The 16,476-nt window shown below is 36.6% G+C and overlaps 1 protein-coding gene across 1 annotated transcript in view; it reads left to right on the top strand.

Moving 5' to 3' along the window:
* The window catches only part of CPEB4 (cytoplasmic polyadenylation element binding protein 4), a 54,692-nt gene extending 52,524 nt beyond the window's left edge, over positions 1 to 2,168 (top strand). The window contains exon 8 of the mRNA XM_015818625.1: positions 1,592 to 2,168. Within this exon, the coding sequence (XP_015674111.1) occupies positions 1,592 to 1,819 (228 nt within the window). The 3' untranslated portion in view covers positions 1,820 to 2,168. The remainder of the gene's footprint in view (positions 1 to 1,591) is intronic.
* Positions 2,169 to 16,476: the final 14,308 nt, after the last annotated feature.

The raw sequence follows: 16,476 nt of genomic DNA, 5'->3' as shown, positions 1-16,476 counted from the left end.
TAGAGAATTTTATAAATAGCAGTTCTCCTGTCCTTGTGTTTTAGATTTACCGTAGATTCAAATGTATCTTCTTGAAATTCAAAATTTATCTGTGGACATCCATATAACAGTTACAGATATTTTTCATGTATCGACATGCATACATACACAGTTGTTAAATTACATTTATAGCCAAAGCACTTCACCTGGTGGAATACATTTATTCACATTGTGTATAAATGGAATCAGGAGTTAATTAACTGGTTTATTTTTGCAGTTAAATTTTAACTATTTTATACAGAATATTTTTTGAAATTTATTTTAAATAGCAAATATATTTGGTTCAATTCTCCTACCTTCTAATGGTGGACATGGTAGGAGTAAGTTGCACTTTCCTATTTTTGTGATTTTTGTGATTCTGTGATCCACATTTCCCTCTGGAACTCTGATATCTTCACATATGGTAAATGTATGTTTTGTATAATGTCGAGGTTTTTGGACTTCCATACCTGGAATTCTCAGCAATAGCTATGATGGTTGGAGAATTCTGGGAATTAAATCTCCATATCTGGTCATTCCCAAAGTTACAAAACAATGCTAAGGTCCTTATCTAACTATTCGGCTTTTATCTTCTTCTTCTTTTTAATTCAAGGGGATCTATTTGTAGATCCTCCAGATTACGAAATTGTTTATATAGAAAATTCCTACTAATGAATTTAAAGTCAAGGAAAGGGGTAAAGATTTAATTTCACCAAAACATTCTAAATCTCTAATTTTCAGGTCTCATTGTACTTAGAATGATTCAACATGATCAAAATTGGCTTGAAATATTGTCAATTTAAGACAATTACTAGTTTAATCAGATTTACCTAGGGCAGTGTTTAACTACTGGGCATGAGCAGAACAAACTCATCTAATTTGAGAAAGGCCTTTAGCTGTTTTATGAGACAAACCCCTGCCTCAGTAGAAAGTATATATTGTGAAACCCAAAGCTAATTTGATAGACACCTTAAATAACAGGGAAGTGTCTTATGTAGATAGGTATGATGCCATCTTGTACAGGATGTGGTAATGGCCACAAGCTGGTATCGTTTTAAAAGAGCGTTAGGTAAATTCATAGAGAGGGTAGCTCTATGAAATATAACTCAGCAAAAGAAATGTAACTACCTGGGTTTTTGTTTTCTTGTGTTCTCCATATAAACTCAGAACATGAGGTATATTCCAGATTCCAATTTTACTCTTTTCACATTTGAGTGATAATGACTGGTATACGATTGTCCAATGAGTTGGACCCAGCTGAAAGTTGAAGCCAGCCTGTCAGGATCTTAGTCCAGTATTTACTACATCTTTTGATAGAGACCATACAACCGGGGAAAGCTATTGCTTTTCTGTTTTGCTTGTTCAGCCAGTCCTAGGAAAAATGATCCGGAGCTATTTCCATGTCCAGTCTGATCCAGCAAAGCTCTTTTTTACTGCACAGGAGAGTATTTGCTGAGGTATCTCAGTTGGATTGTACAGATATATGATGAGAATAAAACACCTGGACTACAGTTATGTCTAACGAGGCCAAACTTAAGAAATGTGTACATTTTCTCTCCTTCTTTCATCACAGGTGGAAGTTAAGCCATATGTCTTGGATGATCAGCTATGTGATGAATGTCAGGGGGCCCGTTGTGGTGGAAAGTTTGCTCCATTTTTCTGTGCTAATGTTACCTGTCTGCAGTATTACTGTGAATATTGCTGGGCTGCTATCCATTCACGCGCTGGCAGGGAATTCCACAAGCCCCTGGTGAAAGAGGGAGGAGATCGCCCAAGACATATTTCATTCCGCTGGAACTAAGTGATTACTGCAGTGTGTTCGTATGCAGGCCTCAAAATAAGTGCACTCTTCTGTTCTCCTGATTCCTTTGCCCTCCCTCCCTATTCCCTCTTACTCAAGATAGCATGTCCTGCTGTTGTAGTCTGTAACTTAAAATAGTGTAACAAAAGAATGGCCTATAATCATATAGGTATTTTGTAGAATCTTGTCATTAAACTTTATTGGGAACTCCTTTTCGTATGGATAACACAGTGCATGGAAGTCAGGTTCTCTCACCTTCCTGGTTCCCCAGAGGACACTGCTTTCATGCTATCTTTTCTTGAAGGAAGAAAGAACAATATTAAGAGAAATGAAACAATAGAGTATTTTGTTTTTTTTAATTAAATTATTGCTAATAACAAAATCAATAGACTACTTTTATTAAGTAACCATGAGATAGGAACACTATGAATCTTATCTGACACTTTGTCCAACCAACCCCGCCCTTTCCTTCTCCTTGCCCCCTTCCCTAGCCAAGCCTCTGGGAAGCCTCTTTTCTTGCCACCGATGATTTTATAGCAATGGAAACAGTTAGCTGTTAACTTAGTAACAGAAAAGAGCATGTTTAAAGCAACAAAAATGCATGAGCAAGGTTTAAAGCAGCATTAAGTTTCTTTTTTCTTTTTTGTTTGATGTAAGGGTTCTGAAGCTAAATCTTTAGCACAGTATTGTGTCTCACCGTGCCTCCAACTTCCCACCACATTCAAATTTGTACTAATTGAGTAGGCAGAGCTTAGATCTGTGTTCTTCATCCAAGCAATCACATTTTTAAAGTTCCCGAATGTAAATCCTGGGTCAGTTTATAACTGGGGGGTGGGTGGGGAGTGCACTTATTCTTTATTATTGTGATTGTTGTTGTTGTTTTGAAAGAAATTTCATTATCAGAATACAGCCCTACAAATCCTACCAAAGCTAAAGTAATGACAACTAGTGAACTGGCACGTCCTCTCCTGAAGAACAAATGTATAGATTTTATTTTTGATGGCTATATAGAACTCTATATCCTAATTTACTAATGTAAATCAGAGGCCAGCCTTTGCTCTCCATTTTGACGTGAAATACAAAAACCTAAAGATATACCTCAAGAGTACATTTTAATTCCCTCCCTATTCCCACCCCCCCCACCATACTATTAATCCTCTGTTCCAATACATATCACATTTTGTCTGCTTCTTGGGCTTACTCTGGGATGTGAAACCAGTTCTAACCTCCTAACAAAGCTGTAACCTAGCAATTTATAAGAGGGCAAAGTAAAGTTTGTTTCCAGGGATGTTTTGTACTGTTGGCTGAATGAACAGGCATGCATGTCTGCAAAGGATATGTTTGCCTTTCAACAGAGAGCAAGTGAGGAAAAGGAATCCTGATTTTTTTAAAAAAATATTGTTTGGAACTTAGCACAGAACATAAACCATTGCAGGACTCCAACTTGCTGAGTAATGCATGAAGTGTTATAAACATGTAAGTGGGGAACACAGCATATGTTAAAGCTAAGGCACAGGGTGGTGTTGATTAGACTGAAATACACTTGATGCTCTGTAAATCTTGAGAAAATCGAGAGGAGGGAATGTATTCATCTCTTAACCACAGTAAAGGGGTTGTAGCAGTGTGTAGAAAAAGCCAGTCGGAATCTGAACTGGCACGATTCCACCATAGACTCTTAAACCAAAGACTTGCTTAAACATAGCTACAGAGAAAAAGCATCCCTTTTGTAAGCTCTCTTCCTCCCCATCCCTCTCCTCCATTGCCAGTTACCTATCAGAGGCAGTTTGGTTTTCAGTACATGATACACATACCATGTTATTTTTCCAAAGGTCAAAATGGAGACATTTGCTGTCTACTTGTCAAGTAGAGAAAGGGGAGCTCCTTTTAATGAATCCCTGCAAATATTGACAACAGGAAATGCAAATGGAGAGTGCTCTTTTGTAGACTGTCAGGGACCTTTTTCTCTGAAGTACATAATGATAGTTGGAATATTCCTTTTAATTTTTTTTTTTAAAAAAATGCTTGTAGGTGGCTTGGGGTGTCTTATTGTGCCGATCCTATCCAGTGAACAGGTGAGATGGGTTACCATTACAAGAAATAACACTGTTTGAGAAGTAGCTTTGAATAATAATTTTTTCCCTTTGTACATGACCTGCTGAATTTCGGTACAGTGTTTTTGTAGCTAACTTATTTTGTCATGCACATAATGTATATTTGTTATGCACTACTTTTGTATATCTTGTTTTTCCAACAGTGAGCATTTTTAGGCACACTTTTCACTGACGGGATATCTCTTTATGCAATACCTCAATTTTTCATATTGCAAAGAGTAGCTTTTTGTACTTTTATTACTGAGAGATCTTCATATACTTCATTTTTTAATATAAATAATTTTAATAAATTTTATTTTCTTATATTCTGCTTTTTATACATTTCAGTGCTCTGCATACATTTTGAATTATGGATGTTGTGCACTGGCAATGCTATTTTAGAATTTGCAGAGAAAAAGAAAGCATGTTGCTTAAACATCTTTAGCCCAGCACCAGGTATTTGGTGTACATATAATTTAAGAAATACTTATATGTAAAGTTGAGACTTAAAAAAAAAAAGAAATTTTTAAAAAGCATGAAAGTGACAAATGAGAGAGTTTGTCTTTAGACTCTTGAAATTTAATGCATAAACATAGAGTAGAAGTTTAACAGTAACATCCCAAATTGTCTACTGCTTCTTAATAGATTTTTAAAAATAATACACAAATGCAGATGTTTTTTGGTGAATGTTTAGCCATTTTTAATCTTAACAAATTGATGTTAGGTGTTTGCAGAGATGTGTCTGCGCTTTTAAATCATATTTAAGGAAATAAACTCAAGCCTGCCCAATGGTGGGCATGTAATGTTAGTATGCATGACTAATATTAAAAAAAAAAATGTTATTCTACTAATATTCACTTGTGGTGATTGTGTGAAAAGCGTGTTTACAGATTATTTGGTTACACTTCAATTTACAGGGCATAAATGATTATCTCTATTACTCTGTACTCAAAATAGTGCTAATATAATATGTCCTTCAGATTACATGGAAGGTGGAGTTGCCATGTCACTCCAAGCATAACTAACGTGTAATTAGTTTAAAAATCCTAGGGTATCACTTTATTTTAAAGGGGTGTAAACAAGCATGTCATTTTCTTTCAGAAGCATGGCACTGGCCATGTATTTACAATGTAGTTACAGAGTAATTACATGGTTATTTTTGCAATGTAAAATAAAGTGTTTCTGATTTATTTTATATGTAAAAGAACCCCACTGCCCCGTGCTTTTTTGGTATATAGTATCTACTTCTCCATACACAGACCTCTGCAGAACGCAAATCTAAAACTTGCAGTGAATGACTTTAGTGTTTTATAAGGATGCTGTTGGAAAGACTTGATAATTCACCCCTTTTTGTTTCTTGAAGAGTTAAAGCCTTCTGTTTTAAAAGGTGATTTAAAACTTGAATGTGATGAATTGTGGCAAGTTAACTTCAAGTTATGTGCAATACTTATTTCAGACTTCTGGAAGATCTTTGCAGTGTAATTCTTTGTTTTTAATTGCAGACATTTAAAAATGTCATTTTCTACTGTTCTAGTAAATCCTCTTTCTTGCTGGTGTTTCTAAAGAAAAGAATCAGAAATCAATCTTTCTACTAATGTAAATTTGAGATTATTTTTTAAAAAAAGGAATAAAAGAGGTTTTGGTCATTTGCTTTATTTTATTATCTTATTTTAAAGCTACTGTGATTGATAGCATTGTAAGAATTGGGACAATATTGTATTCAACTGTTTTATTTTTTATATTTTTAAAATTTAAAGTATAATTAGTTTTTATAATTTTCATCAGATTCTTTTGTTATATTTTTTGGAAGTGAAACTTTTAGCAAGTGGGTGTCTAGTTTTTACTAATCCCTAATATGTTTTTCCCCAATGTAATGCTCATATTATCAGAAGGAAAAGTTATTTAAGTATGTCAGTTACTTGTACTACTTGGCTGAATTTCCATATAGTTTTTACTGTGTATGGGGAGGTTGTAGTATTTATTATAGCATTTTAAATAAGGGTAATTCATTTTTTATTAAAGTCATTTTCACAATTTAAGTTCATATTTTTGTATGTTCTACTCTAAGTTATAACACAAGTTTCTTTTTTTAAGAGAGTTCATTTGTTGAAGTGCTAGTGGAAAATTAATGTTATTAAATAGTTTGCAAATGACTATTTATAGCAGTATGCATATAATTTTTAAATATTTGTAATGTGAGATGTTGAATGAATAAAACTTTTAACTCAAAGTCTGTCTGGTCTGTTACTTTGAACTCTTCAGGGCCAAGATATAACTGGGGCCCCTCTGGATGGAATAATCTGCCCTCTTTAGGTTCCTCTTTTATGCTCCCCATAGCTTCTAGATTGTACAAACTGAAACTGTTACTGGAAAGGGGAGGCATTTTTTTAAGGCTCATTAGATTAAGGGATAAAATGGGTACTAAAACCTTTCAAAGCTTAAAGAGGCCGTTAAAAAGTGAAAATACCTTGGAGGAGATATCTCCTCCATCTGAAGACAAAAAAGCATCTATTTTACCTCTCCCTGCTACCACACCCGCTCTGGTGATATTACATCACTGCCCACGATCCCAGGTTCATAATTTATGAATGATTGGTAGGTTGGAGTAGAAATAATTTAAGTGTAAGCATTGCAGTCTCAGGTTTTAATCCCTGTTCATCCCTTAAGTGCAACACTTGATTATAATCATAGCTCAGTATGAGTCACATTTTTAATCCTGCTGTTACTGATAAAACCTGTACAACAGTGTATACAATATGTTATGGAAATAACTTAATATCTGTGAGGTGGTAGTTAAGCTGGTGGACTGGGGCAGGTGGAAATAGATTCTAGTTTACCTCAGCTACAGAAGATGCCTGGGCAACTTTGGGCTTAACACTTTCACCGACCACACAGGATTGTTAGCATAGGGAAAAATAGGAGGATGGAATGCTATGTATGTCACCTTAGCTTCTGATTAGCACTAAATAAACAACTATTTTTATAAGAGTTTCTATAGCTTGCCCAATTCCAAAACTCTGGCTGGGTTACAAGAGAGGGCTTTTAGTAAAAAGGCTTCCAGGGAAGATGGTCAACTAACCAGTCCAGTGGAAAGCTCCATGAAAGGGGATTTTCTCTGGACTGAAGGTTTTTTCCCCAGTTTATTAGCAAGGGAGCTGTGTTCCATTAGTTTATATGACTCTCCTAAAAGTCCTAGAATCACCCACAAGATCCTCCATACAGCAGCAGTCTGCAGGAAGACTCAGGGAGCTTTGCTTCAGAGCAGCCCATGAGCCATTCAGCTGGGGGGTGGGCTGCAATCATTTCATTGTTGAAAAAGCATTTGTTTCAATACTCCTGTGAGGTTGCTGTTCAGTGCCACCACTATGCTGCCATGGTCATGTGATCCTCATTTACAACATTATTAAATTTATATGCCACCCATCTCACTCTTTGGGGTGGCTCTAGGTGTTCCCTAACGTCTCCACACAGGTCAGTCAAGAAGCTTGCAGGAGAAAGTCGATGCAGTTCACTTGGGTGATGGTGGGATCACAGTAGCAGATTTGGACTTGCAACTTCCTGGGAAGTTTGCAGGGAAAGTTGCCAATTCCTTGGTTAAGTCTCCAGTCCCCACACAATCACCCCTGTCCCTCTGCGCTTGCAAATATCTGAAAGGGTGATCCAAGAATTCAGAGGTTGCCTGGTTATAAAATAACAATAGAAATCAACATTATTAAAAATGCCACTGATGATAAATCAATCCTCTCCTAAGATGGATGCCAATAAAATTTAGCTAGGATTGAAGGATCAGTGTATTACAGCTATCTTTAAAGATCCTGTAAAAATCATGAGGGAAGGCGTTTTATGGACTTTTGGGGTCTGTGTATATGAATGTATTTAAACTCGAATACTGACATACAAAAGATCAGAGTTTTAGTTATAAAAAAAGTAGAATGGGAAGAATGAATAATGAAACGAAACCTGAAAGATGTTTGGTCTGGTCAATGTGTTTAAAGGTCATGACTTTTTTAGGAGTTCCGGTTAAAGACAAAAACAAAAACAGTCTCGTGTTCATTTCGTTGTTGAATTCTATAATATTTAGCCATTTGTCTCTGGCTTTTTGACTGGCTTGTAACCTGCATGGAATAGACATCAATTTATACTAAGCCATAGCAACTTCAGTCATGTTGGAACGTTTGTAACATCAGTCCAAGAGTTGATCTCATAGGCCCAGCAATATGTCTATGGAGATTCTCAATCATCCAGGTCATAGTTATCCCAAAGGTGCTTTTTCATGAGGCAACTGGACTTTCTTGTTTTTCTTTGAAGAAGCTTCTAGGATGAGAAGCAAAACTTCTTCAAAGAAAAACAAGAAAGCCCAATTGCCTTGTGAAAAAGCACCTTTGGGAGGCCCAACAATAGGAGAAACTCCTAAAGTAGACATCAGTGTGCACTGAGGATAAGCCTTCAGCTGTCTCCTCACATGTCAACTGACGAGGGAGAGCCAAATGCTATTTATACTTTGTAAATGTGGTACTCAGATATACATTGATGTCTCTGGCTGGAATCTCGTGACTTTGGCATGAATATTCAGCAAGCGCAGCATCCTAGTATTTATTTTTAAACCCACAGCCCCAAGTATGTCAACTAGGTCAACAACAAGGAGCCAAGTGTTCAGTCACCTGCTTCCACTTAATGTTCTGCTTCTGCTTAATTGTTGGGGGTCAAAAGAAGCCCAGTATGAGATGCTCAAATAATGGTATGTTGGGAAAAGAATAAGACTATTGAGGTGGCAAGTGCATCTGGGAGAAGAATGCAAAGCATTGGGAAACTGAGCTGTTTGGCAGAGTGGAGTAAAGGGTTTGCCAGGCCTGCCAGCCCCACACCAGGATTCTTACAGATATCTCCATCTCTGTAGCACTCTGGGAAACCGCTCTGGGGGGAAGTGAAAAGCCTTCATGGAATGCTCACAGCTGGGGCCTTGAGCTACTCAGTGGTATATATTTCAGCACTGTTCTGTCAGTATTTAGAATATTACACCGAAACAATGTTTTGGATTTTACCTGCAGATAACACAGTGGAAATAATACAAACAGAAATTTCCTCTCTTCGTTTTTTCATGTCTCTCTTTTCCCAAATTACTTGTAAGTATGACAAAAACATTTGCTTCACATATGCACTTCACATTTCTATGAGTTCTGCATAAAACTATAAAAGTAACATGGCCTTTATTCTGTAAACAAAGGGGTAAATTTTTATATCATATCAATCTATTATTCTTTTAAGATAGACCCCATTCTTTCCATTCTGCAAATATAATTAAGATGAAGGGTGGTCCTGGGACACACTTGACATTTTGCTTAACTCTCAAAAACTTGTACTGTCAACCATGTGCAGCATCCTACAGAAAAACTCACGGAAACTTACTGACAGTTTTTCTCAGGTGGATTGCCATCTGATGGTATTCAGTCTACTCGATTATCTAGATCTCACATTTTAGTCAGAAAGTAATTCTTCCCACCTGGATACCAGACATGTGTTTAATGTAGGACAAAAGAATGAGACACTGAAATTTCTCCCTGTTTTCTTCTCAGTCTTGTAATTCTTGCTACACCAAACAGAGTTCCTTCTGTGCTATATAGCAGATAAGAAAAAAGATTCCTTGGGAAGAGCTGCTTTTCCAGTTTGATCTGGGAAATATAAAATTATGGGCTTAAAGCAGCGGGCCCCAACCTCTTGAGTGCCTGGGACCGGTTCTGTGGCGAAAGGTTTTTCCATGGACCAGAGGGAGTGTGATTTCATATACTACCTGCATGCCCCACGTGCCTGGATGGGGCTTCTCTCATTTGCATGGCTGATTTTCTGGTGCGCTGTGGAGTTGGGGACCTCTGGCTTAAAGTATCAGATGAGATCTTTCTGTACATCCTAAGGTCTTTGAAGATATAAGTGGTGATATATAACAGGAAGTCTTTTGGGAACAAAAAGACCGAAAAATGTCTGTGTAGGAAGTGAGGTTATATTCTAATGTTTACCTTTTCCATGAGGCCTTTAGTTTTTTTGCTACTTTAATTATTCTTGGGTTTTTAGCTGATATTTTATTCGTTATCACATTGGATTTTAGGTATATTTTGATTAAGCACACAGGTATTTTCAAATAATATCCTCTGTAATAATATCCCAGAGTCAACGTGAGTTAGTTGAGCAGTTGTATAAATTTTCTTAATAAAATATAAATATTACAACTTATTATTATGCAATTGAACAATAACAGGCCTGAACTGAAAGTAGTTGCAGCTTTTTCTGTACACCCCTGCATTTCTTTTCTAAGATGATTTTAAATAAAAGCATGAAAGCATGAGGTAGAAGGATTACAGGTGTCCTGGTAATCCTTTAAATTTCTTGACAAATTTATAACAAGAGTGGTTTTTAGAAAGCCAATCTAGAGATGCTATCTAAAGTATGCAACACATAATTTGTATGCACCATTTATTTGATATGAAAGCCTTGATATTTTTCCTGTTAAATGTCTTTATAAAACAAGCTTGCTTAGTTTTGAAAGCACAGTTAGTGTATTCCAATGATAAAATATAAGGGAAAAAACTATCATGGCCAAAGTTCACTCTGATTTTGAAAATACCAGTAGTTTAAAAGTATCATTGATTTGTGGGGCTGTTTATATCAGGTTTTAGCATTCATCTTTTAAGACTTAATAGGGATTTCAAAGTTGTTGTTTAATTTCCTAAAAGATTAAGGTGGCTGGAAGCTGATGTGACAACACAGAGGTGTTTTCATCTGATCTCACTGGTCCTTGGCTCTGCGTGAGAAATGCTCCAGTCTAGCTGAATACAGACTTATAACATTCCATTTAGTGACCCTTCAAATTTACAATGGCACTGAAAAATGTGACTTATGACTGTTTTTCACAGTTACATGTGTCACAGTTTCACAGTCCCATGATCATGTGATCAAAACTCAGATGCTTGTCAACTGTTCATATTTATGACCATTGCTGTGTTCCAAGGTCATGTGTTCAACTTTTGCGACTTTCTGACAAAGTCAACGGGGACGCCAGATTTACTTAGCAACCGGGTTACTAGCTTATCACCTGCAGCTATTCACTTAACAATTGTGGGAAGAAAGATCATAAAATGGGGCAAAATTCACTTAACAACTGGCTCAGTTAACAACATAATTTTGGGGCTCAGTTGTGGTTGTAAGTCGAGGATTACCTTAATAGGTTTGAACAAAATACTGTCGTTTTGTAGGGCTTTAACAAACCCCCCCCCTCTTTGGTTACTATGAAGTGACATGCACAAATAAGTATATCTACATATAGGATTTATTTTTTAAAAATTAATCAGCTCAGAATAATTAAAACATAATCATTTTTCATATAATTTTTATTATAATTATAAATGAAAAGAATAGAAGTCAGTACAAACTACAAAAAATACAAATCAAAAAGAGCAGAGCTCTTTTGTATATCCAAAAGAAATAAAAAAAATAATCACATCAGCTTCCTGTTTTAATATCTGTTCATTTCCTTTAGGGAATGCCATCCATCAAATCGATTTGTATTACATTTAAATCCTTCTTCAAATTAATTTCATAAACATCCATTGCAGCTTGTTCTTGTTTTACAACTTTATTAAAACATATTCTGTCAATTTAATCAAGCATTTATTCCATTCTCTCCCCAAAAATGACTGAGAGGTATTCAAAAGTTTGCACTAAGGTTTTCTACTCCATTGTCCTCATCCTCTGGTTCAAGTATTGAATTTTCAAGGTCTCTGCTGAAAAGCAGTCTCTACTTTTCCATGAAAAAAAATATAATAATTCAAAACTATAATTCCACTCTCAGCCACTCCACATGATGTTAAAACAGCATCCTGCAGTTTACTCATGAGGAGCAGCTGTATGAAGCTACATGGATTATCTCAAGGACCTCTCCCTTATGCCAAAGAGTTACTCCAGCTCAAATCCAGCATCCATTGGCGATTCCCCTTGCAAAAGCAATCTTGCTAGCCAACAGAAGCCAACAAGACATCAGCTCTCCTTGGTGCTTACAAGAAGTATAATTAAAAATTATATTCCAAAATACAGACCTGGTTAATCTATGTTTAATGATATAGTTAGAGATTGGATGCTCTCTGGTGAGAGAGCTGCAACACAGTGGTTCAAGTGCAGAACAGGAGCTCACGTTAAGATTTGGAATATTTGTTCTTGTTCAGACATACCTGGGATGGTGGTGATGGGGTCAGTATCCTTCTCTTCCCTCTGGGAAGGTGGGAAAGCTCAAATCTGTACTTCTACTCAGTCCTGATCCAGATTTAATTTTAAACTTAAAATTCTCCAAAACTTTATTAAGAGTTTTGTGAGATGCGCAAAGACCCATTAAATAATGTTCTCAGGCGAAAAGATCCTCCTGAATGTACTACAGGCAAGTTTATATAGTCAATTTCACAGAAGGAATTTTAGATGGTGAGATCTTTGACCACTTACAGTATATATTTCTGAGCAAATGGAACATCCATCAAAGGTTACCTTTGCATATGCATGTCGTAATAGTGCCATTTTTGTAGTACTATTTTGTTATAGGGTTAGTCCCATTATCTATAGCAGCTGTTCTGCAGTGTGGTGTGCAGTTCCATCACACCTGAGCTATGTAAGCATAGTGCTCTATTCAGTGCTGTTTCAATTGCCTTTCCAGCTTAAGAATAAAGTTTCTCTGGCTAGGGCTTCACCCTTTTTCTTAGAACTACATTCCTCATAAATTCCCCAAATCCCTCTGGGTTCATCCATCTCTTAAACTCTGTCTCAATATACAAAAGGGCCCTATCAGTGGTGGGATTCAGCCAGTTCACACCAGTTTGGCAGAACCGGTAGCTAATTTTTTGTTGCCCAGGCTCAGAACGGACTTCCGGAAGCGGCATCCACATAGAGAACCAGTTGTTCACATATTTGAATCCCACCACTGAGCCCTATGTAACTATAGTGGCCATACATCCTTTATTATAAAGGACTGTCCTTAATTTCAGAAAGCTGTCCTTTAGATTTATTTTTCACAATTCACCTTTGTCCTTTATTTTGATCATTTAACGTTTATTGTACAAATTGTACCATTAATTCACATCCATTCATATCCATGTGAAATATATAGAAACTGAATAGTCTTTTTAAAATAAATTTACACATTGTTTTATTTTAAATATTATTATTAGAATATTTTTGTGAAATTTATTTTGGTTTTGCTCTTAGATTTTTCTTTGTAAAACAAAGTTAAAACATAAAACAGGTTTTTTTTACCGTTATGGACCTCTTTCAGATTTATCCCTTTTTTAGGTTTGTTCTTTATTTTTTCCAGAAAAATATGGTCTATATCTCAACTTATATTATCAGGGATAAGGCATGATATAAATGCTGTAATATGCAAATAATGCAAATGTGAATTAGACCTGTGGAAATTGTCAAAAACATGAGTACGACTTTTGTGGTATAAACCAAAGGTAGTTGATGTAGTCATTATATTGAATTGGAATAGGCCTGTTCTGATTGGTGCAGATATAAGAGATCAGCATGGTCATTAGCAAGGAATGCTGGGAAGTGTAGTTCAGAAACATCTAGTGAGCTACCAGAGCTACATTCCTCGGTTACTGCTTTGATGAGGAACTATCTGAAAATACAATGAATATTAGTTGCAAAGGATATTGCACTACTTAAACATCTTAAGTTTATGTGTATAATCTTTATAACATTTTCTATTAGGTTAGACTATTTGTACTTTTTTTCCCCGAATGGAGCCTTCCCCTTTAAAATGCCATTTTGTACTAGTGATTACGGTGCATGAAAACCATCCATTTTCTTTGATTTTGTAAAGGTATCCATGTCAGTACAAATACACACACACACACACACATGCACATGTACATACACACACATGCACATATACACAAATGTACACATCTCCTTTTGGAAGTGAAATGGGAATAGATCTCCACAAAATAGTATCTCTTCTCATTGCTTTAGAACAGATTGCTCAGAAGGAATTGCTAGCCAATAAATGCTTATGAAGCAATTCCTTAACTGCTCTTTATTCAGCATCCTGAAAGCTAACTCTGACAACAGTCCCAAAGGCCCATTGCCTGCCTACAGGAAATCTGAGACAGATAATGGCCGCAGAAAAAAGAGAGCCAACCAGAAAACATTGCCTTCTTTTCTTCAGAGTAAAATAAGCCAATTCAGTTTGTCTTTATGAAAAAGAGGGCCTGCAATGAGACTGTGTATTCAGCTGCCTTTAAAGACATAAAATGACATTAAGTAATCCCACCATATAAATGGATTAGGGAAATATCATTCATCACGCATTTCCCCAATGTGATATAATGGATCTCTGCATAATCAAGGTGTTATTGCTTTTAAGGGGGGGGGTTGATTTTTTTTTAATCTATTGGTTTTTTTATATTCAAAAGGAGCCAACCTATCTGAATATATGGAATTAATGGCATTATACTCCCTCTGCTGGGCTTACTATACAATTCCACTATTATATATTTTTTTCTCCAGACATATGTTAAAGGTAGGCTTAAATTCATTTTTTTATATCTGAAAATATTCTCCTCTGTGAATATTGATTAAATACTGATTTCTAAGGGAATGTAAAATAATGCAAAAAAGTACAAAGCTGAGAAGGACAGTTGTAGAGTTTTGTTCTTTACTTTACCTTATGGGGTATTGGTGATTTCCCTGGTTTTTTTCTTTTAAAGATTTTGCAAAGGACTCACTAAGGGTTAATTTTTAGTCAGGGTTAAACTTAAAGAGGGAATGAGGCATATTAATCTAAGTGGTGCGTGAGTTTTTCAGCTATTCCCATCAAATCCAACTTCCTTGGTTTTTTTAAAAAAAAATGCCCCTAACTTTGCTCTTCCGAATTAGAATGTAATGAAGTTTGCAATGATAATAATCCCTGTAATGGAAAACACGCATACCAAAGTTGAGGTTAGGACAGCAGTGGTAGTGGGGGGGGGGGGGCATGCAAAGGATATAATTTGTAAGAAATTATGGTGGCCTCCCCCCATGTATGATGAAATTAATATTGGAGTCTGAAGCCCACTCTCATGCACCTAAAAAATAGACAAATCAGTTAGCTAAGTTAGCCAATTAATTTAACTCATAAAGTGCCAGCAAGTAAGAAACATAACACAAAATAGACAACAATGTGGAAAAATTAAGGATCTCTCTACTTTTCATGACACCATAATCAGGCTATCTGACAGCAGACTTGATGGACATTAATCCCAATATTTTCCCTCTCCCATACATCATGGCATATTCTATAGGCCAGGATGTCTTTTTCACTTTTGTGCTTTCCTCCATCTGCAGAACTAGTGCTCAAGACCCCAGGTTAGAAACTGGGAGACTGGGAGATCTAGTCCCTCTTTAGGCTTGAAAGCCAGCTGGGTCCTTTGGGGCCAGCCATTCTTTCTCAACCCAATTCACCAAACAGGGTTATTGTTGTGGGGGAAACAATTAGGAGAAGCTTATTTACAAAAATAATAAAGGTGGGATAAAAATAAGTAAGTAAATAAATAGCCCCAGGGAAATATTTCAAGACTACCAATTCCCTGAAGCCCAAAACTGGAGCAGAACAATTGAGATAGGCCAAGCAGAATCATTCATATCAGTTCCTTCACATTAGTTTTTATTTAATTTGACAGAAGGGGGATTTGCTTTATTGAGGACTGAATTGAAATACAGGTAGAAGGAAAACCTTTCTCTTCTCTTTAACGATGAGAGAGTGCTTAACATATATGGCAGCCTAGGCCAGTGATGGCGAACCTTTTAGAGACCGAGTGCCCAAACTGCAACCCAAAACCCACTTATGCATCATCGGGTGCCGGGTAGGTGTGGCCCATTGGGTGGGTGTGGCTGCGATGGTAATAGAAGACTGGGTGGGACTAAAAATTTCAATCAATCAATTCCAACTTTGCAAGATCTTTTTTTCCCCGCGAGTTGAAATTGACTGATTGATTGAACCTTTTTTTTTATTACACGGCAGCAGAGGCCTAAAGCAAAAAGGTTTTATGAAACCCAGTGATGGCACGCGTGCCCACAGAGAGGGCTCTGAGTGCCGCCTCTGGCACCCGTGCCATAGGTTCGCCCCCACTGGCCTAGGCTTATAGAGTTCTGAGAATGGAAACTACAACGTGGATATTCATTGAGACTTTCAGGAGGTAGTCAGTTTGGATTACTCATCAGTGAATTAAATCCAACCACCCTATGCTGAGAGTCCAAAGTGTATTTTGCTTCAAATTCCTACTCACTATTTACTGAGATGGAAGTAGGTGATAGACCAGAGATGCACAAGGAGCTGGGTAAAAAAAGAATGGATATTTAAGGTGGTATGAAATTGAAGTGGAAGGTATCAGATTGATGGTAGTTAAAAGGTCCAATAAATATGGCAGCTGGCTTCTTAGGTGACTACTTGAAGGGAGAAACATGGTGGAAAACCAGGTGAGATCCTCCGCAGTGATGTGGGGTCAAATAGCATAGGTGGAGGACTTTGTCCCACAATTAGATGTACAATCAGGA

The sequence above is a fragment of the Protobothrops mucrosquamatus genome, unplaced genomic scaffold (assembly GCF_001527695.2).
Source record: "Protobothrops mucrosquamatus isolate PMUCROS unplaced genomic scaffold, P.Mucros_1.0 scaffold_141, whole genome shotgun sequence".
Classification (NCBI taxonomy): Eukaryota; Metazoa; Chordata; class Lepidosauria; order Squamata; family Viperidae; genus Protobothrops; species Protobothrops mucrosquamatus.
This window is presented reverse-complemented; position numbering and strand designations above follow the sequence as displayed.